Source organism: Rana temporaria, chromosome 9, assembly GCF_905171775.1.
Source record: "Rana temporaria chromosome 9, aRanTem1.1, whole genome shotgun sequence".
NCBI lineage: Eukaryota > Metazoa > Chordata > Amphibia > Anura > Ranidae > Rana > Rana temporaria.
The window spans coordinates 137,307,754-137,334,002 of NC_053497.1; the positions used below are offsets into that span (position 1 = coordinate 137,307,754).

At 43.0% G+C, this 26,249-nt stretch overlaps 1 protein-coding gene across 5 annotated transcripts in view; it reads left to right on the forward strand.

Annotated features, from left to right (window-relative positions):
- GPR107 (G protein-coupled receptor 107) overlaps positions 1 to 26,249 on the forward strand; it is a 156,075-nt gene that overhangs the window by 48,858 nt on the left and 80,968 nt on the right. For 3 of the 5 annotated variants that reach the window (XM_040324639.1, XM_040324640.1, XM_040324641.1), the window contains exons 9-11: positions 15,056 to 15,189; positions 16,905 to 16,979; positions 25,280 to 25,355. In XM_040324639.1, coding sequence (XP_040180573.1) covers positions 15,056 to 15,189; positions 16,905 to 16,979; positions 25,280 to 25,355 — 285 coding nt within the window. The remainder of the gene's footprint in view (positions 1 to 15,055; positions 15,190 to 16,904; positions 16,980 to 25,279; positions 25,356 to 26,249) is intronic. The other 2 variants (XM_040324642.1, XM_040324643.1) reach the window with 1 other exon arrangement.

The window sequence follows — 26,249 nt, forward strand, 5'->3', positions numbered from 1 at the left end:
TGACGAACCTCCAAACGTCACAGACTCATCTCAAAAATCTAGGTTGGATTTTGAACTTAGAAAAATCGCATCTAGATCCCTCTCGGGAGATGAGGTTTCTGGGCTACACCCTAAACTCAGTAGTGCAAAAAGTGTTCCTGCCTCAGGAAAAGATAGACAAAATCTTTTCAGCAGTGGGTCAGATCCAGACGAACCTTTCAGTACCAGTCAGAACAGTTATGTCAGTTCTGGGCCTTCTTACAGCTACAATTCCGGCAGTCCAGTGGGCAAGACTGCATTCCAGACCACTTCAGAAAAACATCTTGCAGGTCTGGTCACACCAGGTGCCGTTCGAGAAGCGTTTCAGACTTTCTACGAAAGTGAAACGAGCACTATGGTGGTGGAGGGACCCTTCCAATCTAACGAAGGGTCTCCCATGGTTTTTTGCCCTGGACAAGCGTCTAACAACCGACGCAAGCTCCTGGGGTTGGGGAGCCCACCTGGAGGGTCAAACCGCTCAAGGCAAGTGGTCAAAAATAGAGGCAAGAAAATCGTCAAATTGGCGAGAATTGAAAGCCATTCATTTGGGTCTGATAGCTTTTCAACAGGAGGTCAAAGGACATCATGTACAGATTCTGTCAGACAATACGACAGCAGTGATCTATGTGCTAAAGCAAGGGGGAACCAGGAGCCAAGGGCTCATGGACTTAGCCAATCATCTTCTGTCATGGGCGGAAATAAATGTGGCCTCCCTATCGGCAGTCCACCTGAAGGGATCACAAAATCTCCTAGCAGATCTGCTAAGCAGAAAAAGAGTGGTGGAAGCAGAATGGAGTCTGAACCAGGAGGTGTTCGATATAATATCGGAGGAATGGGGACATCCCCAAGTGGACCTATTTTCAAGTCAACAAAATGCGAAGGTCCAGGAATTCTTTTCAATTCACAGAATGGATCAGGCAGTGGGGATAGATGCCCTGGCACACCCATGGAATTACCGGCTGTGTTACGCCTTTCCCCCTTTTCCACTAATCCCTCTGGTCCTAAGGAAATTCAGGGAGGAGAACACCAACTTGCTTCTGATCGCTCCTTTTTGGCCAAAAAGGCCTTGGTTTGCAACACTTTTGAACCTGGCCTCAAAACCTCCCTGGAGATTACCATACAGGAAGGATCTATTGACACAGGGCTCTGTGTGCCATCCGGAAGCAAGCAGGCTACATCTAACTGCTTGGTTTCTGAAGAAGACCTTCTAAAATCTAAAGGACTTTCTGATAAAGTAGTTAAAACTCTACTATCAAGTAGAAAAGAGGTAACTAGGTCCATCTACCTCAAGGTATGGAAGAAATTTAACTCTTGGTGTTCTTCCAAAAGTTTCGAAATCAAGAGTACTATTTCAGTTCTGGAATTTCTCCATGAAGGAATGGAGAAAGGTCTAGCCGCCAGCACCCTGAAAACACAGGTAGCGGCTCTCTCAGTTTATCTTGAAAGATCTTTATCCAAAGAAACTTTAATTTCTAGATTTTTTAGGGCTCTGGCTCGAAATAGACCGATAGCCCTCAAAGTTTTCCCTTGTTGGGACTTATCTATTGTTTTGCAAGGTCTCACGGGAGCTCCGTTTGAACCTTTACAGAGTGCATCGTTAAAAAGTTTAGTTCTCAAAACAATTTTTTTAGTTGCCATTACATCAGCAAGGAGAATCAGTGAGCTCCAAGCTCTAGCAATTAAGGAACCCTTCCTTAGAGTTTTGCCAGACCGAGTGGTCCTTCAAACGGATCCAGCCTTCCTACCGAAAGTGGCCTCAACTTTCCATCGGTCGCAAGAAATAATTCTACCAACATTTTCCTCAGTTCCGGCTAATGCAGGAGAAGAAGCTTTCCATACACTGGATGTAAGGAGATGTCTGTTACAGTTCCTTTCCGTCACCAAGGAGTTCAGGAAATCAAACGCTCTTTTTGTGGTATTCTCTGGTTCCCGTAAAGGGGAAAAAGCTTCTAAGAGTACGCTCGGTAGATGGCTTAGACAAGCAATTTCTGAAGCCTATCAAGCAAAAGGAGAAGTTCCTCCTTCTGGGATCGCTGCTCACTCTACAAGGTCAACCGCAGTTTCCTGGGCCGAAAGGGCCGGTGCTACGCCTGATCAGATCTGTAAGGCTGCTACTTGGTCCAGTTTCTCAACTTTTATTCGGCACTACAGGTTGGACTTGCTGTCGGCCGCAGATCAAGCCTTCGGCAGGAAGGTACTGCAGGCAGTAGTCCCACCCTAGGGTAAGTTACTTGGTTATCCTCTCCAAGGTTGTCCTGAAAGGCGATTTGAGAAAGGCCTAGTTAGACTTACCGGTGACGGTATTTCTAAGAGCCTTTCAGGACAACCGCTATTTCCCTCCCTAAATGTGTATAAAAAAGTAAAGTATATATCTATCATGGTGTTGTGGTTCTCTGTGCTTTGTTTTCCAGTGCCGGAGGCCACACAATAACTGAAGCCATGGTGGAAGAGGAGGGATTTAAAGCCTGTGGGTGTTTCCTACAGAAGAGGCGGAGCTGCGCTCTCTCTCCAAGGTTGTCCTGAAAGGCTCTTAGAAATACCGTCACCGGTAAGTCTAACTAGGCCTTTTTTTTTTTTTTTGCTCCCCTCACTTCCACCCTGCCTGAGGGCCATTTATAACTGGTCCGCGGGCCGCAAATGGCCCGCGGGCCGGTACTTTGAGACCACTGATTTAAGGGATAAGACTTGTATTGTAGCGAACGGGTCAAAAGGAGATGACCTCTATAATTAATCTATCAAATATAAGGACAAAATTCATCTCCCTGTATGGGGTATAAGAGAACCAACACTGTACATTTAAAAGCCTCTTGTGAACTGTGAACTTTGAACTGTGTCCAACAAGCCTCTTTTTTTTTTTTTTTTTTTTTTTGTGTTTTTTTTCCTGACCTTTTCTCTTGCAATCTGTCTTGTATCTTTTTTTTACTCTTTGGATCCCAAATATAGGTCAAATAAGGCACTCGCATGAAGATTGTGATATATATACGGTAGTAACTCTTATTCAAGAGAAGTGACTGAGAAAGATAATTAAATTTTTTTTTTTTTTTTTTTTTTTTCGAATGGTGACAGGACCTGACCTGGAAAACTGCCCTGGTGCAGCGGGGAGAAATATAAATAAGTCCTTAAGTAAAGCTATCCCCTCCTTAGTCTGTTTTAGAGGCCCGTGCCGGTTGGCTGGGCACCAACCCCTGCTTACCGACACAGCATACGTGGAGGGACTGAGGCGGGCAAAGCAAAGGGTGAGAGAGAGAAGGGGGGGGGGGGAAGTACCCCGTATACCAAACATACAGAGATAAAAAAAAAAAAATTTGCGCCCCCCAACCCGCTAAAGCTACAGCTACCCGCTCCCAAATAAGTGGCTAAAGGAACAAAAAGAAGCCTAGGGGATAAACCCAAAAGAAGGGAGCAGATCAGAAAAGAAAGGAGGACGAGCTGGGTAAGAGAATCAGAAGGAGGGGGGGAGAAATGCACAGGATGGCAAATAGATCTACTAAAGGGGGACCCCCGAAGACACCAAGCGATAAAACAACTACAAGCTCTATTAGATCGTTCATGATTAAAGACGACACTGCACGACCACAAGGAGCAAAGCAGCAACAGGTAAAAAAGGATAAAGAAAAAAAGATGGAAAACAAGAAGCCTCAAAATGGAGACTCAAGAGAAACTTCAATGGAACTAAGAGAAGGAGGCACAGAGAGTGACTCAGAAGCCAGTAAGATGGAGGACCCCCGGTCAGCCTCACAGACTCCATCAAAGGACGAAATGGAGGAGATGTTTCTAAGACTAGAGACTAGATTAGAGAACGCAATCAAAGGGGAGATACAGTCCCTAAGGACAGACTTGGGACACCTTCTCTCTAGAGTAGAGTCAGTTGAAGAGAGGACGGATAAGCAAGAGCGGGAGTCCAACACCTTAAAGGCTCATTTTGAGCAGGTACAACTACAACAGAGACTTACCATGTACCGATTGGAGGACCAGGAGAACAGAAGTCGGAGACAGAACCTGAGAATAAGATCCATACCAGAGGAGAAAGGAGAAGAGCTCAAAACAACAATACAGAAGATATTTAACCCCTTAATGGGATGTGCACTAGAGGAACCAATCAAGATTGAAAGAGTACATAGAGTGGGAAACCCCAGAAGAGCAGAGACTGATCGAACTAGAGATGTAATTATAAGATTTCAGTTATACGAAGACAAAGAAAAGATATGGAAAAAGCTGAGGGGAACCCCCCCGATAGTGTTCCAAGGATCAGAACTCCAGATATTCGCAGATCTTGCTCCAGAAACATTGGCAAGACGGCGACTTTTAAAACCACTCCTAAATCAGCTTGTAGCCCAGAAAATTAAATATACCTGGGGCTTCCCTGCTTGCTTAACAGCAACAAAAGAAGGGAGATCTGCGATTTTAAGATTCCCAGAAGACTTGAAGGACTTTTGCAAAAAACTAGAAATCCAGCCCCCTGACCTACCGGGATGGGTGTAGATCCCGGAGAGGGATTCTGGCTGTTACCCGCCCTCTCCTTGTCCCTTTTTTTTTTTTCTTCCTCTCTCTTTTCTGTTCCCTACCTCTCACCTCTATTAGAGGGGGGGAGGTGGGGAGGGAAGGGAGAGAACGAGAGAACGATAAGGTCCATACCAGACTAAAAGGGGTAAGTTAGATCCCTTCTGCCCCACTCGAAGTCAAAGAGTGGGAAGAGGCAATCCCAGCCCCACCTGGAGAGATCCAAACCAGGACATGGTAGCTGGTTTGGAGGTCAATAGGTGGCCAAAAGGGGGGGGGAGGGAGGAGATGGGAGGGGTGGGGGGGAGGGTTTCAGGAGGGGGGAGGGGTTTGGGGGGGAGGAAAAGTGGATGGGGGGACCTCACCAGATTGGCCAATAAGAGGAAGCATAGGGGAAACGAAATGCCGGTTACAGGGAGGAAGGAAAAAAAAAAAAGAAATGCCAGTAGTTAAATGCACATCCTATAATGTAAAAGGCCTCAATAATCCGGGGAAGAGGCATAAAATATTAAAGGAACTGAAAAATTATAGAACAGACATAGCATTTCTACAAGAGACCCACCTCACAATTGATTCCAAGATCAGGTTATACTCTAAAGATTATCCAACCTGGTATTATGGAGATACGATCTCTAAAAGAGCTAGAGGAGTGGCAATAGGGATAGCCAAGGGAACACACTTCAAATTGTATGATAGAATGACAGATCCAGAAGGGAGGTTTCTCTTCCTAAAAGGGAGAATAGAGGAGTTGGAATGTACCCTAGTGAACATATACGCACCAAACGATCGTACAATAAAATACATCGAAGAGATCTTAGGAAAACTAAGAGACTTTAGGGCCGGAAAGGTGATCTTGGGAGGAGACTTAAATATGTGTTTGGACACTAAAATGGATAAGACCTCACAGACACAGGAAATCAGGAACACACAGACTAGAAAGATAAAAAATAGCTTATATAGGAACCAACTGATAGATATATGGAGAATCCTAAATCCGGGACAAAGAGATTATACTTTCTATTCACCGGTACATGGAAGTTACTCACGGATCGACTACCTTTTATTAGACCACAGTATATTGGAGATGGTAGTTGAAGCAAGAATCGAAGCGATAACAATATCGGACCACGCACCAATCAGTGTATCCCTGAAAATTATAGGAAACCAGAAGCCAAACATGATCTGGAGACTAAATGAGGGCCTACTCAAGGAGGAGACCAGCCTCATAAGGGTAAAAAAAGATCTAGAAGAATACTTTAAGACAAATGATACCGACGGAATATCAACAGCAACCCTATGGGACGCCCATAAAGCGGTAATTAGAGGGACCCTAATATCAGAAGGAGCCAGAAAAAAAAAAGAAAAAAGCAGCAAAAGGGAAAAATTAATTACGGAGATACACAGATTGGAGCAAAAACATAAAGCAAAGAACACAAACCGAGAACTATACCATGACCTGGTATTAAAAAGAAACGAATTTAAAGAACTCATGGATCAGGAAACGAGAAGAGAGTTTCACCTTATTGCCAAAGAAAGATACAAGTGGGGAAATAAAACAAACAAACACCTTGCTAGGATGGTACAGAAAAAGAAATCAAAAAATTACATCGAGAAGATCAAAGATGAGAAAGGAAAGGAGGTACATACAACAAAAGACATCGCGGAAACTTTTAGAACATTCTACGAAAAACTATATACAATAGAGCAGATGACCCGACCGGAGGATGAGAAAAGAGACAAGATCTCAAAATTCCTAGAAGAAGCAGGACTGACAAAAATGAATCAAAACGATAGGAGCCTGATGGACCAACCTATTACAATCAAAGAAATCCAAACGGCCTTGACAGGTAGTGCATCAGGCAAAAGCCCAGGGCCGGACGGTTTCACCGCCCTATACTACAAAAAATTTAAGGAGATCCTTCTCCCAGTACTTTGCAGATATTTTAACGGAATCGGAAAAGATTACAGTTTGAGTAGAGAAGCCTCGGAGGCAACTATCACAGTAATCCCCAAAGAAGGCAAAGACACCAACAACTGTGCAGGGTATAGACCCATATCCCTGCTAAACGCGGATATTAAGTTGTTCTCCAAAGTACTGGCAGAAAGAATAAAAAGAGAGATGGGTAAATTGATCCACCCAGACCAGACGGGGTTCATCAAAGGGAGAGAAGGAAGAGACAACGGACTCAGAGCCTTGCTGATCCTCCAAAAAATGAAGGAAAATGGGTCCCCAGGTCTATTCCTGTCGATCGACGCCGAGAAGGCATTCGACAGGGTAGACTGGGGACTCATGTTACAAACCTTAGAAAAAATGGGATTTGGCTTGAGGATGCTAGATTGGATTAGAGCCCTATATTGCTCGCCAACGGCAAAAATAAAAGTAAACGGTTGCCTTTCTAAATCATTTACGATGAAGAATGGCACAAGGCAAGGTTGCCCTCTATCCCCACTCCTATTCGTATTATCCCTAGAGCCACTATTGGCTATGGTACGCAAAAACTCAAGCATAGAGGGAGTAAAAGCGGATCAAGAGGAACACAAGCTATCCGCATTCGCGGATGATGTCCTCTTTTACGTCGTGAACCCTATAACATCAATCCCTAAGCTCTTGGATCTATGTGAAGAATATGGAGAAATCTCAAACTTTAAATTAAATCTTTCCAAAACAGAAATCCTAAATGTAAACATTAATAGAACAGAGGAAAGGCTCCTAAGAACGGTGCTCCAACTCCCTTGGGTAAAGGAACTCAAATACCTAGGAGTCCGCCTGGCAAATAAAATCAGGAAAATCTATGAGTTCAATTATGGACCTCTATTGGATGAAATAAAGGGTGAAATTAAAAGGGTAAAAAAACGACCAATCTCATGGATCGGGAGAATAAACTTCTGTAAAATGGTCCTTTTGCCTAAAATCGTATATAAATTTCAAATGATCCCCATGGCCCTCCCGAAGTCGCTTCTCAATATGTTAAAAAAACTCATTATGAACTACATATGGAATTTCAAGAAGCATAGAATCTCCCTTCAGACTTTAAAACAACCAAAAAATAAGGGGGGACTCGCAGTTCCGGACATAAAAAAATACTATGAAGCAGTGGTGGTATCCCGGGTAGTGGAGTGGGCCAGAGTCAATAAAGAAAAAAGATGGGTCAGTCTAGAAAGCGCACTATCTAAGGTGAGATTAGACACAATAATATGGAATCCCCCTCAATATAGAAAATTTAGCACAAAAATACACGCGATAACAAAAAATGCACTTAGAATTTGGGATACAGTAAATAAAAAAATGGAGAGTAAGTTTAACTCACCTCTTATTGTACTAAAAAATAACGAATACTTTGCACCAGGGAAAACACAAGTGGGAGGAAATTGGATAAAGAACGATTTAGCACGATTAAGAGATATAATTAAAGATGGACACTTGATAATATATTCTGAACTAAAACAGAAAGAAACCTTGATGGATATCAATGAATGGAGATATCAACAACTCAGTCGGTTTATCCAGAAATTACCATCCCCATTGAGAACAGGGGAACAGCTAACAGAAATGGAAAAAATATGTACAATGGAAAACGTCAAAGGTACCATATCAAAAGTATACAGAATATTACTGGAGACCGACGAGAGGGAGTTACCACCATTTATTGAAAAATGGGAAAAGGAACTCAAATCACAGCACGATAGGACCCAACTACAGAAAATGTTGAAACTGACACACTCCTCAGCAGTAGATAGCCAAACGGCAGAAATGAACTATAAATGCATTGCTAGATGGTATATAACTCCGAATAAATTAAGTAAATTTAAAGAGGATCAATCAGAAAACTGCTGGAGGGGCTGCGAGACCCCAGGAACTATGGCACACCTATGGTGGGAATGCCCTAAAATAAAGACATACTGGGAGAAGATCTTGAAGTACATAGAAGAGATAACAAAAAATAAAATAAAAAAAGATCCTTGGACGGTGCTATTCCACGGAGGTGATGTAGGTATAAGAAGATATAAGGAGTCAATGGTGCCACACTTACTGAACACTGCTAAAAGGCTAATCCCCAGAAAATGGCAGGAGACAGAATGTCCTATGATTTGGGAGTGGATTGACGCCGTCGAAGAGACATATAAGATGGAAGAATTAAGAAATGGGCTGGAGGGGGATGAAAAAAGTAAAAAATGGGACGAGTGGAGGGTATTTAAGAGGTCATGGAGCTATGCCGAAAATCTGAGGGCCAGCATAGGAGTCCCTGAGGAAATTCAATAAAGTGGCCACATCTGGTGAGGAGGGGGGGGGGGTTGGGGGGAGGGAGGAATGGGGGGGGGGGGGGAATAGGGGGGGGGGGGGAGGCCAGGGAACTTTAATTTTTTTTTCTTGTTTGTACTCATGAATAAATTTAACTTAAAAATGTTTAACAAAAAAATTAAGGGAAAAAAAAAAAATAGATAAAAAAAAAAATTTTAAGAAATAAAAATAAGAAACAAAACAAATAGAAAGAAATGAGTACAAAATAGTTAAAAAAAAAAAAAAAAAAAAAAAAAATACACCTTTACTAATGATGTAAAACCAAATAGAGACGCTATGTGGGCCGGAAAAAATGAAAGCTGAGCGCTCAAAAAGAAACTCTATGAGGTGGAACCTGAAGTAAAAGAAAAAAAAAAAAAAAAGAAATCCACCGCAGCTTAATCTCCCAAAACGTACCTCGTAAGAAGGTACGTTTAGAAGCATTCTAATTGGTCATCACATGGGCGGCACTGACCAATCAGAACCCGCAAAGCCCATCCTGTCACCACGGGTTGAAGAGAGAAAGCCACTGGGATTTCAAATCCCCCGAACCGGTACAGTGGCGATACGATCTGCCAGTGCGTGGGATCGCCTGACTCCAGATTAGCGGGACCGGGTGCAATGGGAAGGGGGTACGATGTAAGTTCACCTTACAGATTTTTCTGTAAAGGTGAACTTGCACTTTAAATACATGCTAACCTTTTTTCGTAGCCTCATAGTTTTTTTGTGTGCTGAATGATTCCCCCTGCCTCTCATTTTCCTTGCTCTTATATCTATATCATTTTCTTTATAAATTTAGGTCATTATGTATTGTGCTACGTTTTTGGTAAAAAAAAATCCAATAAACTTATAGTGATTTGGTTTGTGCAAAAGTTTCATAGCATCTACAAACTATGGCATATACAGTTGTGCTCATAAGTTTACATACCCTGGCAGAGTTTGATTTCTTGGCCATTTCTCAGAGAAAATGAATAACACAAACTTTTTTCACTCATGGTTAGTGTTCGGCTGAAGCCATTTATTATCAGTCAACTGTGTTTACTAAAAAAAATTTTGATAGTAATGGCGGGGATCGGCGACTTTCATAGTGGGACTGTGCTATTGCGGCACACATGCTTGACACTTTTTCTCTTTTTGGGAACCAGTGACAGCAATTTAGTGATCGGTGCTAAAAATATGCTCTGTCACTGTACTATTGACACTGGCTGGGAAGGGGTCAAACAGCTAGGGCGATCAAACGGTAAATGCGTGCCCTTTTCTTTAGAAAGTTTAGCGACCCCTGGCCTAGACAAGGGGGAATGGTGCCTCCAACCTGATATTTTCAACCTCCAGAAATGGTGCACTTCAGATGTGGACATACTGGGCTCCAGATTCCCAACAAATTGCCCCCATTTGTGGCCAGGACCAAGGATTCTCTAGCTCTTGTATCTGATGCGCCGGTAATCCCAGTGTAATATAAACCTTACAACCGATGTGGGTTCTTTCTTGACCGCTCTGCAAATTTGGGGAAGAAATCAGTGATTGTCATTGTACGTACCTGTGTACCAGGCTGGCCCAAAAGAACTTGGTACACAGACATACTTAAAACTTTGAGCAACCCTTGGCCTCTCCTAAGGCAAGACCTTCTGCCCTGGAGGTCACGTATCAATCTGCTTCTCAGTCACTGACTTTAACCACTTAAGGACCGCCTCCTCTGAAGCTCCATGACCGGGGCCGCGGGACTCGCAGACCCGTCCCGCGATCGGTCCCCGGAGCTGAAGAACGGGGAGAGCCGTGTGTAAACACGGCTTCCCCGTTCTTCACTGTGGCGGCAGCATCGATCGTGGCATCCCTTTTTATAGGGGGACACAATCGATGACGTCACACTTACAGCAACACCCCCCCTACAGTTGTAAACACACTTCAGGTCACACATAACCTCATTAGCGCCCCCTGTGGTTAACTCCCAAACTGCAATTGTAATTTTCACAATAAACAATGCATTTTAAATGCATTTTTTGCTGTGAAAATGACAATGGTCCCAAAAATGTGTCAAAATTGTCCGAAGTGTCCGCCATAATGTCGCAGTCACGAAAAAAATCGCTGATCGCTGCCATTAGTAGTAAAAAAAAAAATGTTTATAAAAATGCAATAAAACTATCCCCTATTTTGTAAACGCTATAAATTTTGCGCAAACCAACCGATAAATGCTTTATTTTTTATATTTTTTTTTTTTTACTAAAAATAGGTAGAAGAATACGTATCGGCCTAAACTGAGGAAAAAAAATGTTTTATATTTTTGGGGGATATTTATCATAGCAAAATAAAAAATATTGCATTTTTTTTCAAAATTGTCGCTCTATTTTTGTTTATAGCGCAAAAAATAAAAAACGCAGAGGTGATCAAATACCACCAAAAGAAAGCTCTATTTGTGGGAAAAAAAGGACGCCAATTTTGTTTGGGAGCCACGTCGCACGACCGCACAATTGTCAAAGCGACGCAGTGCCGAATCGCAAAAAGGGGCAAGGTCCTTTTAGCTGCATTTTGGTCCGTGTCTTAAGTGGTTAAAGGCCAAGTTTACCTTTTTCAAGAAAAAAATAACTGAATAATTTGTTCTTTGCACATGAAAAAAACTTCAATTTTTTTTTTTTTTTATTTATCTGCAGGAGCTTGGAAAGGATTGCACCCGTGATCAGGGGTGCAATGGTCAGACTTTTGCAGATAAGCCCTGCAGCTTTCTACTTGTTCCCTGATCTAGGCTGTCGAAAGTTGCAAAGCTTTTGAATGAACTATGAGAGCGCTCATAAGTAGGGTTGTCCCGATACCGATACTAGTATCGGGAGCGATACTGAGCATTTGCGCGAGTACTTGTACTCGTGCAAATGCCTGACCCGATACTTTTTTTTTTTTTCCCGAAAGCTGGTGGAGAGGGGGCGGAGAGCGGAGCAGAGCAGTCCTCGTATGGAGGAGAGGAGAGCTTCACTGCTGCCGCTGCCGCTTAGTCCAGTAAGAGAAAGCCAAGTTGTCCCCCCCCCCCCCGCCGCTGCCCACATCTAGTTAATTTGCGCTTGGGGAACACAACAGCTTTCATTTGAATGGCTGCGTGTTCCCCGCCGCGCCTCATGTATAGCCCCCCCCCTGCCCAGAAACGTTGATAGGCGATCACCCATCCCAGGATTGGACGGGTGATCTGTCTATCAAAGGGCAAGGGTGAGTGTCTATACATGACGAGGCGCGGCGGGGAACACACAGCTATTCAAATGAAAGCTGTTGTGTTCCCCCAGCGCTGATCAACTAGATGTCGGCAGCGGCGGGGGGGACAACTTGGCTTTCTCTTACTGGACTAAGCGGCAGCGGTAAACGGTACTATTATCCTTCTACCTTAATAAAGACATTGTCCTACATTCCTTGTGCCCTGCTCCCAAGTATCCCAAGGATATTGCTCTCCATTGTTTGGGTGTAGTCAGGGCTGTCGGAAATTATCTAAAAGCCGGGTTGTCCTTTTTTTTTCCTTCCAACACCGTCTTCAAAAAGGACACCCTGATTCCCAAGTCCATCATTGACAGGTGCATTGTAAGTGCCTACACTCTAAAAGGTATGTGTAGGACCCCTACCTGCTCACCCCACCACATCGGTGAGGATTCCCTGGGCATTTCTCTATCAGGTGTTGGTTGCTCAGCTTTGTAAGGCCACCACCCGGTCTTCAGTTAACACAAGTTCTACCAGGTGGATGCAACTTTCAGTTGCAAGTTCAATGGCTCTCTGAGTAGGGTCTTTGACCTTTATTTGTTTTGTTTGGGTCTATAGGCATGGTTTTGTTCTGTTCTGTTGTTATTGCCCAGCATTCTAATTTATTATAGTTACATAGTAGGTGAGGTCGAAAAAAGGCACAAGTCCATTGAGTTCAACCTGTGTGTGCTTTTGCTTTTTTCTGGGTCTATAACTATCCATCTTGTGTCCTTTACTGTACAATTAAGATGAAAAGAATTTCGACTTGCATGTAATTTTTGTTGTACAGTACGGGACACCCTCCTTTCTTTACCTCTCGTACTTTTCTTTGCATGCAAAAAAAAAAAAAAAAAAAAAACATAGAAACCTCTTCATAATGGAGAAGGGATTTGTCTCCTACAGGACACTAGCGGAAAAACTGATGTCTCTAAGGCTTGGGTTACATATATATATGTGGTGCAGAGGAAACGGCAAATCCTGTGCGTTTACCCGCAGCACATTGAAATTGCAGTGTTCAGTGGACACCAGCGGGTGTCAATATTAATTTAACGACACCCCAAAACGGTTCACAGAAAACGGTACGATTAACAGAATCGGATTACATGGGCAGAGGGAACTACGCATTCGCCCAAGGCTCGCATGTTCCAAAATGTCTGGCAGGACAATTTCATGGGTCAGGTGGTTGATGCACAAACTAAAAACAAGGCGTTTCTAGATCTGATTACCAATAATACAGACCTGATCACGGATGTGGAAATACAGGGCAATTTAGGAAACGGCGATCACAGGTCAATTGGCTTCAGTATAAATCACACAAATGGGAAACATAAGGGGACCACAAAGACACTGAATTTCAAAAGGGCCAACTTCCCTAAACTACGAACCTTGCTAGAAGATATAAATTGGGATAAAATCTTAAACAATGAAGAGATGGGTTTGCTTTAAGAGCCTATTGAATAAGTACATTAGCCAGTGCATCCCATTGGGAAATACATTTAAAAGAGTGAACAAAAGTCCTGGATGGCTTAACTCAATGTAAAAATGCATATAAAAGCAAAAAAATCAAGGCTCATCATCAGCATTCAGACTTAAAGAATGTAACAAGATATGTAATGGGGCAATTAGGGCGACTAAGACAGAACATAAGCCACATAGCGGGGGAGAACAAAAAAAATCCCCAAAAATTCTTTAAGTTAATAAACAGTAAAAAAAAAGGAAAGACAGACCATATTGGCCCCATAAAGAATGAGGAAGAAAGGTTGCGAGCACTGAATTTATTCTCTCTGGAGATAAGAAGCCTAAAGCAGAGGCCTAGAAAAAAATATATATATTTAAAAGCCAGCAGCTACAAATACTGCAGCTGCTGACTTTTAATAAATGGACACTTACCTGTCCAGGGTCCTCGCGATGTTGGCAGCCAAAGCCAATCAATCTCTCGGCTGCCCCTGCTGCAATCCTCTGTGAGGGAATCTGGAAGAGAAGCGTTGAGGCTTCAATTCCCGGTTCCCTACTGCGCATGCGCGAGTCGCGCTGTGTATTCTAACTGGTCCCCACTGTCTTCTGGGACCTGTGTGTTTCCAAGAAGATGGGGGGCGGGAAGGGGCGTGACCCCCACGTGGGTCTATCCCCGGAAGTGGGTGCAAATACCTGTATTATACAGTTTCATCTTTTGATCCGCAATCACTGGATCCGATTCCATTGCGGGGAAAAAGTGTCCTGCGCCCTTTTTTTGGTGCCGATGCAGTGTGATTTAAGCCATACAAATGAGTGTCTCAAATCTCGCCACAGACATCTCATGTGATTTTAAATAGGAATATGGTGTGATATGTGATAGGTATGGCAAGGTTATAGGGGTAGATCTGAAGGGGACGTTTCCAAAAACTTTGCGATATCCAGTCACCTGTAGGTAGCAGCCTATAATGCCGACTGATTATCCAGCCTGTGTCTTGTCCTGTACCCCAGGATACAGAATAAAATTCCTTTTTATTGCAGCTCACCAATTCTTGGATGTGGCTGCGTTCGTTTTTGTTTCTTCTTCCTTTATTTTTATCTGGTGATCCAGCCAGCTTCCTCTGGCTTTGGGTGGTTGCTCTATGTACAGCAACAATGTATGCTAATTGTCTGCTAAGAGTAATGTTAGATGAACTACTAGGTTTAGATGGATTTTCAATTTCATCCCCCCCCCCCTTTTGAGATAAAGGTTTAACTAAATAAATAGAAGCTGTCCATTGTAAGTACCCCTGTCAGTTTTAAATAGTTTCACCCCTCTAACTTCCACTTCTGCTGCACAGCTTTGCCTGTGAAAGGAAGTTGAATCATACCAGCAGGATCAAAAGATGAAGCTAGGTTACCAGAGGAACTCGCAAAAAAACAGACTGCTCTGTTAATACGATTGACAAAAACTGCATCATATATGATTTTTGATTCGTCCTTTAGTAGCACTTTAATGTATATGTGCAGATATTTGAGTCCAGATTTTAAGGGAATTGGAAACATTGTTAAAAGGACAGAGCTTTTTATTTACTTCTGTTTTCTTTATTTTTTTTGCAGATCTTTATCACAGAACGAAACCCTGATAGTTTCCTGTCTGCGGATGAAATCCCTTTACCCAAGCTGTACATCTCAATGGCTCTCTTCTTTTTTCTTGCTGGCCTTGTCTGGGTTCACATCCTAAGGAAACGCAGGTGTGGAATAAGCTTCTCATTTATATAAATGCAGAATGAATGTAGAACAAGGGGCTGGAGCTAGGAAGTAACACATGGTTTTGGGAACTTTAACAGCCAATGCAGTGCTGTTTTTCTCCCTTTTCAAAATGTGGCAGAAATGAGCAGGGAATTTTTCTGATGTCTAAATAGGTGAGTGGTACTTGAATGGGGGGGAGAAATTTGGGACTTTGGATGAGGCAAATTATGATATTGGTAAATTCATGACCTGCATCGCATACTAGCACATTATGCGAAACTTGTCTTAAAACAAAGCTCTTCCAGCGCCGATATGTCAGCCCTACAGATGTTCCCATCTTCACCCGTCTTGCTTCCGGGTTCATGGACTCCAGCTCTGTGACTGGCCAGAGCCACAAGAAAGTCATGCGTGCGGGAGCCGCTGATTACGGCACAGGGCTCTGAAGGAACAGCACGTGTGGCAGTTCCTTCAGAGCACTTGCGCCAGTGATGTCACTGGCTGCATGTAATGTAAAATATCTCTCGAACGGTGGCCGTTTAGGATATATATTTATGCTATCTATAGGTAAGCCCTATTATAGGCTTACCTATAGGCGAAAGTTAAAGATCGAACTTTACTTCCATTTTAACAATTCATTATTTGATTTGCTAATGAACGTACACCTGCATGAATGAATAATGTTATCTGCCTGGTGGTTATCCTTAATGGTTATGCTCCGAAATTCAGTGCACCCTTTATCTTTATCAAAATGTTGTTGGTTTTTTATTTTATTTTAATCCTGAAACCAAGCAACATAAGGTCCCTTGTCAACCTTGTTCAAAGTTTAGACCTCATTTGTAGCCATTTTATAAAAGGCTTTATATTGGGTATAGTGTAGGCACTATAATGGTCACATTGATGCAGTGTTGGCCCTCCTTATCCCACTCAAAATACATCTATGCATGTCTATGTCCTTTTTTTATTTGGGGAAAATAGTGCCTGTGGCTCAAAGTTGGGGAAATCAAGCGATTTCCGTGAATTTGATTACTAGGACATTTTTGGAACACACATGGTAAAGCTCATTTGGCTGTACTTCTCCTGTGGATCACAGGGGTGAAGTTCATTTTGCACTCCTGTGACCCATTTGCAGCAGACAGTGGGTTGACATCACAGGTCCGGCCCAGACTCGGGAAGGATCTCGACCATATGGTTGGGATCTGCCCATATGCCTGGATCAGCACCTGGCTCTGCCTCAGTGAGTCGCTGAGAGCCTAAGTTGGTCGTGCCCACACCCTCCACAGCCCAGTGCTCCAGCTCCAGTGAGCATGGGGGGGGGGGGGGGCAGAGAGCATGTGACTGCAGTCACTGTCTCTCTGCTCACAAAGCTGTGCGAACTGAGCAATCTGCGGTGTTTTCTCGGTTATCAGCCTTAGAGCCAGCAGGGGACAGATGCATGATTAGACCGATGCAGCATCTAGCTAGGTAAGTATGATGGAAAAAAAAAGATTAAAAAACAAAGAGCAAATCCCATACTTCTCTTTTGATGCCAGGTGTCCAAAATCAATTGATAACTGCCCAAAGCTCAATCGGCATTTTGTTTTGAACATTTTTGAGGTTATTTTGAGAGTAACGTGGACTACTAGATTTAGATTGACGTTGCATAAATGACTAACAATTTTATTTTATTTTTTAATTCTTTTTACTGGAATTTTAATAAACACAAACCTCACCCACTCAGGGGTAACCTTAGGCACACCGCCGGAGCCCCGTGCGTCCGCCAACAACAAAAAAAAGAAATAGAAAACAACTCAAGGTGTGTGTGTGAGTGGCTCACCCCAATACTTGAATGTATATTGTACCAAAAAAAACAACCCCAGTAGGCCAGCCTAGCCCTGCTCACCCTCCCACTGCATTAAGACGGCGGAGAAGAATAAGGAAACAGGATTTTAACCGTTAACATCAGACATGTGCTGTAGAGTCATCTTTAAGCCATTTACCCCAGACTTTTTGTTAAACTTCTTTGGACAACCTCTTATAGTTGACCAGTTTCATTGAGGCTGAACCTGTTGGAGGGGCAGTATTTTTTTCCAGGCCAGAGTTATGGCTTTCCTTGTATAAAACAGGAGGAGTCCCAACAACGTCCGTTCTGCCACTGTAGGGGCCAACTCTTCAACCAAGCCCAGTAGGCAGACATGTAGGGAGGAAATGAGGTTTCTTCCACAGACCCTTTGTGTGAGATGAGCCACTGCCCCCCAGTATTGTGCAATGACTGGGCATGACCCAAAAATTTGAGTGAAGTCCCCTCTAGAGTGAGAGCATCTCCAACAATTGGGTGGTGCATTAGGAACCATTTTATGCACTCTGGTGTGTTGTAGGCTCGGTTTACTACTCGTAATTGAATAAGACGGTCCCTAAGGGAGACAAGTTGTTTAAAGGATATATAAAGGTAAATAAAAAAAAACATGTCAATCTTTCCTCCTCTATGCAGTTGGTTTCGCACAGAATGGCCCCAATCCTCCTCTTCTGGGGTCCCTCAGTGTTACTCCTGGCTCCTCCTTATGGAGTGCACTGTTGGAGAAGAGCTCTCCCTCAGGGCACCCGTGTGGACACGCTCGCTCCGTGTCCTGTTTCTGACACAGACCGCAACACTGGGTCCCGCTCTTTGGCTTCTGCATCATTGGATTTGATTGACGGAAGCGGAAGCCAATGGCTGTGCTGCTATCAATCTATCCAATCAGGACACAAGACAGCGGCTGGAGCTGGTGTGCTTTTTCCCAGCGTGGGAAAGACGGGGTTCAAGTAAGTAAAACGAGGCCACTGGGCAGCTGCTACACTAAAGGAGGTTTTTCAACCAAATGCATTAAGGTAAAAAACTCAAGGGTTTAAAGCTTTTTAATGGGAAGTGGGAAATGGGAATATCTGACCAATCCGTCCTGTCAAGTTATCTATCCAGAATATCTACTAGACGTTTATTCCAAAGAGCTGACAACTCCCTAAATGTAACTGAGCATAGGTGATTGAGGACTGAACAGTCAGTCTGCACCCTCTCCAACAGTCGACAAGGAGAGGCACACTGAAGAGTCAGGAAATTGGCTGCTAAAGGCATAGGATAGTTGCCAATATCTTTAATAGGAGGATATTGATATTAAATCCATTTTACCATGATCCATATTATGTAATCGGGCTTTTATATGGAATTTGTTTCAGGCTTGGGGATCTGGGAGAGAATGGAAATAAAGCTAGAATGAATCGATAAGGTAGTGTTTGGGGGAATCTGCATGGAAGTACTCTGCTCAAAATTCAAGCCCACTTTCCATGCCTTAAGGGTGGTAAGCATAGGAGGTATCAATTGGTATGGGGCCCTATTCCCACGATGGAGCAATAATTGAAGGACTTCCATAGATGAGCACTGCCGCCTCCAGGACCATTGCAGTATTAAAAATATCAGAGCATGGCCACAAGTAGGCTGTAACTAATTGCAAGGCTAAGAAGTATTTAAAACTGTCAGACATGTCAAGTCCCCCCCTGTGAGGAAGGTCTCATTAAAGTAAAGTAGATACGTTTTTGTACCAGGCTGGACTGAAAAGATACCAAAAGTTGATTAAGAATACCGTTTTTGCCGGCGTATAAGGCGGCTGGGCATATAAGACGACCCCCTAATATTGAGTTTAAAACTGTGGTTTTGTGCTCTACTCTCCGTATAATATGATCTCCCCCCCCCCCCCCCCCCCTGTGCGGCAATACCGTTGTTCAAAAACAAAGAGGCCTGCAGCCCACCGGGTGCTCTGTAAATCTATATGTATCCTGTAGCCTGCTAAGCCTGCTAGGATTGGACCAACAACCTCTGCCTATCCGAGCAGGCTTAGCAGGCTCTGTAGTCATCAACAGAGTGCATCGCCCACCGGGGATTGGCTGAGCGGCGCATACGGTTTGTACACAGTATTATCGAGCACCCGGCGTATAAGACGACCCCCGGTTTTTGGCTGTCTAATTCCGGTGTAAAGGGTCGTCTTATACGCCGGAAAAGACGGTAGAAAAAAACTTTAGGTATTTATTGGAGGGAGTTGTGAAATAAGTGAATTTGGGCAAAATTTATTTTTACAGGATTTATGCCACCTAATAGTGACATTGGCAAGTTCTCCAATGCCTTAAGCTGCGCCTTAACAATGACCAGTGTTGGGAACAAATTAAACTCTACATATTCAGTAGCAGATCAATAAATTACAATGCCTAGACACTTAAATGTCTACCCACTTTAGAGAAACATCAGATGGGGCACTCGCCCTGACCGCAGGGTCAACGGGAAAGTCTGAGACTTCCTCCAGTTCACCCGGAGGCCTGTGACCTTCGGGACGGCATTGAGAATCCGGAGCACACACCCCAGACAGGCACCCGGGTCAGTAAGAAAAAGGAGCAGATTGTTGGTGTGCAGGATCGCTCTCTCCTCCAGCCAGCTAATATGAAGGCCTTTCATCTCTTGGGAACTGTAGAGAGTCTCCGCTATCGGTTCCATAGCGATAGCGAAAAGAGCTGGAGAGAGAGGGCAACCCTTCCGCGTGCCCCTGCAGAGTGAAAGATTCTGATGGGTGACCTCCCAATTTAATAAGTACAGTGGGGTTTTGTTTGTAGTTCAGTGACAAAGAAAACATGTGAAGACTACAATTGAATGAGCTGAACTCAGTAAATATGTCATCTAATGCGGTCACTACAGAAACCCTCCCATTAGTTTTAATTTCCGTGATAATTGTGGGTGGTGTATCATGTTGCGCCAACAGGGCCAGGAAACTCCCATTTCTGTCCCCCTGCTCAAAAAACATTTGTTTACTCTTGCACATATCCAATCTCGTGACCTCGATCATATGTAATTGAAGGTCTCTTCCAGCAGTCATAAGGTCAAACTGCCGTTTCCAAAGCGAGCAAAGTCCTTTCTTGTATTCAGAGAAGTTTGGACTCCAGAGAGAGATATAATTTTGCCCCTGTACAAATCATTAGTAAGACTCATCTGGAATATGCAGTTCAGTTTTGGGCACCAGTTCTCAAAAAGGATATCAGGGAACTGGAGAAAGGTGCAGAGAAGGGCAACCAAACTGATAAGAGGCATGGAGGAACTCGGCTATGAGGAAAGATTAGAGGAACTGAATTTGTTCACTCTTGGGAAGAGGAGATTAAGGGTTGATATGATCAACATGTACAAATATCTATAAGGGGTCCATCTAGTGAACTTTGTGTTGAGCTATTCACTTTACGGTCAACACAGAGGACAAGGGGGCACTCTTTACATCTAGAGGAAAAGAGATTTCATCTCTAAATACAGAAAGGTTTCTTCACAGTAAGAGCTGTGAAAATGTGGAATAGACTCCCTCCAGAGGTGATTCTGGCCAGCTCAGTAGATTGCTTTAAGAAAGGCCTGGATTCTTTATAGGTAAAGTTGATCCAGGGAAAATCCGATTTGCCTCTCCAGGGATCAGGAAGGAATTTTTTCCCCCTGCTGTATCAAATTGGATCATGCTCTGCTGGGGTTTTTCAACTTACTCTGGAATCAACTGTAGGTATATGGGATTGTATGATATTTTTTATTCTATTTATTTTTATGGTTTGACTAGATGGACCTGTTTTTTTTTTTTTTTTTATTTTTTTTTTTTCCAACCTAACTATGTAACTATGAAATTGGCAGGGGTGGGATCTATAGCAGATGCATGAGTAGAAGTAGCCACCTGGTCCTGTAGTGCATTATCGGAGGTCTGGTCTGTCTGATCCAAGGCAATAGCCGAAATGTAGTGACCCCTCGCCTTGAAGGCATCAGAAGTGATAGTCGGTGGCAGAATGAAGATTCGGTCTCCCAATAGTTCTCCCAGGAAAGGCAGATATTTCTCAGAGGATGAGAGCCACTTGGGTACCCAGGTGCCACAAGGACCTATTGCATGTTTGACTTGCCCTCAAGGTAAGCTCCAATGGAGCATTGCTAGAGAGGCCACTGGGGAAAATATTTGACCTCCTGGTCATCTGCCAGCATAGATAAATTGGCAAACGCCAAATTGATACAGGAAGCTGTGTGATGGGACGAAGAAAAACAGGAGAAAGCTTTGGAATCGGGATGTTGCCATCACCACACTTCAGTAAGGTCTGCACATAAGGTGCAACTAAATAAAATTGAAAAAGGTCATACAGAGCTCCTTGGTAAAGAGTGCACACTTCATCTATGGACTGTATCCTCCTTTTACTGGTGTGCCGGTAGCAAGTATAATGACACAGGGTGCATAATCCCCGCTAAGAGTGCACTGGCGATTTAGTGGCAAGAGCCCCGTACAAACAAAAAGGGTACCTCGAGCCCCCAGTCAGGTGAGGCAGCATGAATGGCAAGATCCTGAAGTCGTGATACCTCGCGGGGGGCCGTGTGCATCCAAAACCGGCGAAAACCGACTCGAAAATGTATGTTCTTGGGAAAGGTGCATTGGGATGCCGTTCACAATGAATATCACTGCAGGACAATATAGCATCTAATGCAGTAGGGGCGGTACCAGTGGCCAATTGTGGGAGCGTAATGGGTAGAGGGAAGTGTCTGTCCCATTATGTAAAATGATGGGGGGGGGGGGGAGAAACAGAGCATATGTATTGGGTCCATGAAATTATTTAGCACTTTGATTTCAGTTTTGGAATACTTTAGGGGGAAACAAAATTGAGGGGCGAATGGTAGGGGCATGTTTAATAATAAAATGATTATTTTAATAGAGCATCTTTTCTCAGAGAGGTGCTTTTATTCTGCAGTAGCATTGCTGCTTTTGATAAAATTAGAATTGCCTTCTATAATCCCTGTGACTCATCTTTGGTGCCTTTGAAGATAAATCAGATAACTGCACAGCCTCATTTAACAGAGTTATCTGATGTGTGTGTGTGTATGTGTATATATATATGTGTGTGTGTGTGTGTGTGTGTGTGTGTGTGTGTGTGTGTGTATATTCTCTATTTCAGTAATTCAATTCAAAAGGTGAAACTCATATATTATATAGATTCTTTACACAGAGTGATATATTTCAAGCATTTCTTTCTTTTAAGTTTGATTTATGGCTTATAGCTAGTCATAACCCAAGATTCAGTATCTCATAAAAGTTGAATATTACATAAGACAAATTTTTTATTTAAAAGTACCAATACATGGTTTTTAATGATCATGGTATCACTGTGCTTGATTGACCAGCAAACTCGCCTGACTTAAACCCCATAGAGAATCTGTGGGGTATTGTTAAGAGGAAGATGAGACACCAGACCCATCAATGCAGAAGAGCTGTCAAAGAAACCTGGGCCTCTATAACACCTCAGCAGTGCCACAGGCTGATCGCCGCCACTCCGCATTGATGCAGTAATTCATGCAAAAGGAGCCCCTACCAAGTACTGAGTGCATACTATACTGTACATGGACTTTTCAGTAAGCCAACATTTCTTTATTAAAAATCTTTTTTTTGGGGGTTTTCTGTAACATTGAATTTTGGGTTTTCACTAGCTGTAAGCCATGATCATCAAAATTAAAAGAAAGAAATGCTTTAAATATATCACTGTGTGTAACGCATCTATATAAAATTTACGAGTTTCACTTTTTGAATTGAATTACTGAAAAAAAAAAATGTTAATCAAATTTTTGAGATGCTGTATATATGCTAGTTATACATAACGCTGCTCACCCCCTCTTGCGAAAAGAAAGGGATATAACTACGCGTAACAAAATAAGACCTCTCAGAAATATTTAAAGTGGTAGTAAACTAAGTGATGTCATCACTGCTCTGCCAATCAGACAGCCAGAGCCGACGAATCCGGAAGGAAGATTGGGTTTAGATGGAAGTCCTGTCAGTGTTGATGACACGCTGCTGGAAGGCTTCATTTTAAGGTATTGCATCCTAGCACATTATAAACTTCTTTTTTTTTTTTTCCAAAAAGCTTTACTACCACTTTAAGGCTGCATTCACACCTGAGCGTTTTGTTTTCAGGCAGAAAGTCAAACATTTTTACTGCCTTTTTGGCGTGATTTAAAAGGTCACCAATGTAAAAAGCAGAAATCTGCCCAAAAATAAGCTCATGTGATTGCTGTAAGACACTGTTAAAACCGGGTATAATTTTTTTTTTTAAATAAAGCATGGGCACTAGGATGCAGCTTTTTATCTGACAGAGGGGATGATATAAAGATCAGTTAGTTTTGAAGCAGCAGGGAGAGACTCAGATCAGCGATGGTAAAAGATGGCCGGGAGGAGGACAGAGGGAGATGGACACAGGAGAGCAGGCTGCTGATGATGGAGGCACGCACACTGAAAACAGTGACAGGGCTCAGCAGCCCTAATATATCGGAGTGAGCGCAGAGAGGGGGAGGGGAGGATAGGATCAGCCAGGTATTTCAGGTGATAGAGGGAGCCAAAATACACAGCACGAGCACTGTGCTGTATAACATGCTTTTAAATTAACAGGCTCTTTGTTTTTTTTTTGGTTCACGAACGCTTTCACCCCTTAAAGCGCCCTCCCATATGGGTGCATACTTAGATCTGTTTCATCTCATCCCACACTTCTTTAGGGGTACGGAGAGGTGTTCCAAACCCTGCCCGCCTCTAGCTAGGCCAGGAGATAGTATTTAGAATCGTGAGACCACAAAATAGCATGGAGGGGATCAGACGCATTAGCAATACCCCATCCTGAAAAATGCTGTAGTTGTGCAGCAAGAAAATATAATCTCGCATGGGGTACAGTGAGGCCCCCACTATCTTTCGGTAGTTTGTAAGATAGGCAGACAAATTCTGGGTTTCTTGGCCTTCCACATAAGAATTTGGAACAGAGTCTATCTGGGGAACTCCCACACTGGGGAGTTATTAGTACGTACAATAAATGGCACCAAGATAATTTTTATGAGATTCATCCACTCCACCACAGACAAGGTAATTTCAACCAGGCTTTACTTTTTAATTTGAACTTATCCAGGAGAGGCTGCAGATTATATTTTAAATCTTCCACGCCAGGGTGGACCCAAACCCCAAGATATTTAAAAAAAGGTCCCTACTTTGATCTGCCGTGTTATTGGGGTAGCCAAAGTTGCTGGGAGTCTAGAGGCAGGAGAAAATATTTGTCCCAGTTGATAAATTCCTGAATCAAAATGTAGGTATGATGGACATGAGGGAAGAAAGTGAATTTATGGTGTCTCCCAAGAATATCGGTGCGTCATCTGCATATAGAGATGTTGTCTTTCCTCTTCCCTCCAGAACCCTGAAATGGATTCCGATTGCCAGATAGCTGCTGCCAGTGGCTTAATCGCCAATGCCAATGAGGGAAAAGGGGACACCCCTGCCGTGCCCTCTATGAAGAGGGAATGAAGCAGAGGGGGATCTATTGATAATTGATGGGCATGGTGACCTTGGGTGGAATATATCCATTTGATCTAGTAGGTATGAAGCCTGACTGGTCGGGATGCACTAATCGCTGGATGACCTTGCCGAGTTTGTTAACTTTGGCCAGGAGTTAAAAATCTGGGTTTAGTAATGAGATGGGTCAGTACCACTCATGGTAAAACTTGTCCTTCTCTGGTTTCGGTAAGGCTATAATACTGGCTACATTCTTTGATTCCGGAAGTTGATGCAACTCCTAGGCCTCATTGAAAACTGCTAATGGCTTGGGTAACAACACTTCCCCATAACCTTTTGTAAATGTCGGTCGCAAGGCCGTCTAGACCTGGTGCTTTACTTTTTGTGGACTCGGCCACAGTGCTAGCTAGTTCGTCTATTGTTAGATGGGAATTTTAAGAATCCTCATGTCCTCTCGGAACAGAAATGACAATTTTATGGAGAGCAAAAAGGTCCCCCTGTTATAACACACAGGCACGGTGGGAGAGATTGCGGCGCTTAGTATATCAATTATTAGTGTTTTTTTCTAATGTTCAGCCCGCTGGGTTCAACGAAACCTAAATGTGTGTACCAGGCTTTAAAACGCTTTGGTTGCTTGCTGTGGGCATCACAGGGATCTTTTCAGGCACTTTCATGTAATGGGCTTCGTGTGTGTGTGTGTGTGTATATATAGTGTAAAGACATGTATACCCAAATGCTTGTATGTAAAGGAGAGGAATAATCACGCTTATTTCTGCTATAGGAGCGATGTATTCAAGATCCATTGGCTGATGGCTGCTCTACCCTTCACCAAGTCACTGTCATTGGTGTTCCATGCGGTAAGGTCCTATTAATGAAGCTGTTAACATTAGGAAAAAAATCAAAATGTTTCGAGTAAACTATGCCCGGGTTTTGCTCAAGGGTTTGACACAGTTATAGTTATTAAAGGACACGTTCTGTATTTATCTTACCTCATGCCCCCCTAGAAAAAACAACATCTTGGCCACTAAAAGTATAGTGGCAGGCTGCCCATGCCTGTGCATCAATACCCATAGACTTGAATTGAACATTGCTTGTGCAACCCATTCTATTCTGGCCCTAGATTTTTCCAAACTGTTATGTAGACCGCACGGGAGTCGGAGGAGAAAGTAAGCATCTGCAGGGAAATGATTCAGCTTGGGTGAGAAAAAAAATAATGGCTGTCCTTTTTTATCAAGATATCCAGGAATAATTAGAGACCTCTTAATTTCATTAGCCAGTAAGAAATAAAAAGATGTCTGAAAATGAATAAAGATGACTTGCAGGGCAGCCCACATAAATTTTAGTTATACAGAACCAGTAAATAGATACCGAACATGTCATGCTTTAAAATTGCGCACGCTTGTACTCATATGGTACTTAAAAATCTCCCTAGGTGACACTAAAAATGTTTACAAGTTACCAATTTAGAGTTGCAGAAGAGATCTAGTGCTAGAATTGCTCTCGCTCTGAGGTTCGTAACGATGCCTCGTGTGTGTGTGTGTGTGTGTGTGTATACAGTTTCTAGTGTATGTGGTTGTGATATACGCATGTGTTTACCACTGCGTGCAAGCACAGGGGGACGGAGGCACTTAAAAAAAAATATTTGTTTTTTATTAGTTTTATTTTTACACTGTCCCCTTTTAAAAATAAATAAATACAAAATGCATAAATATTTTATTACATTTTTATTTTTATACTGTCCCTCTAAAAAA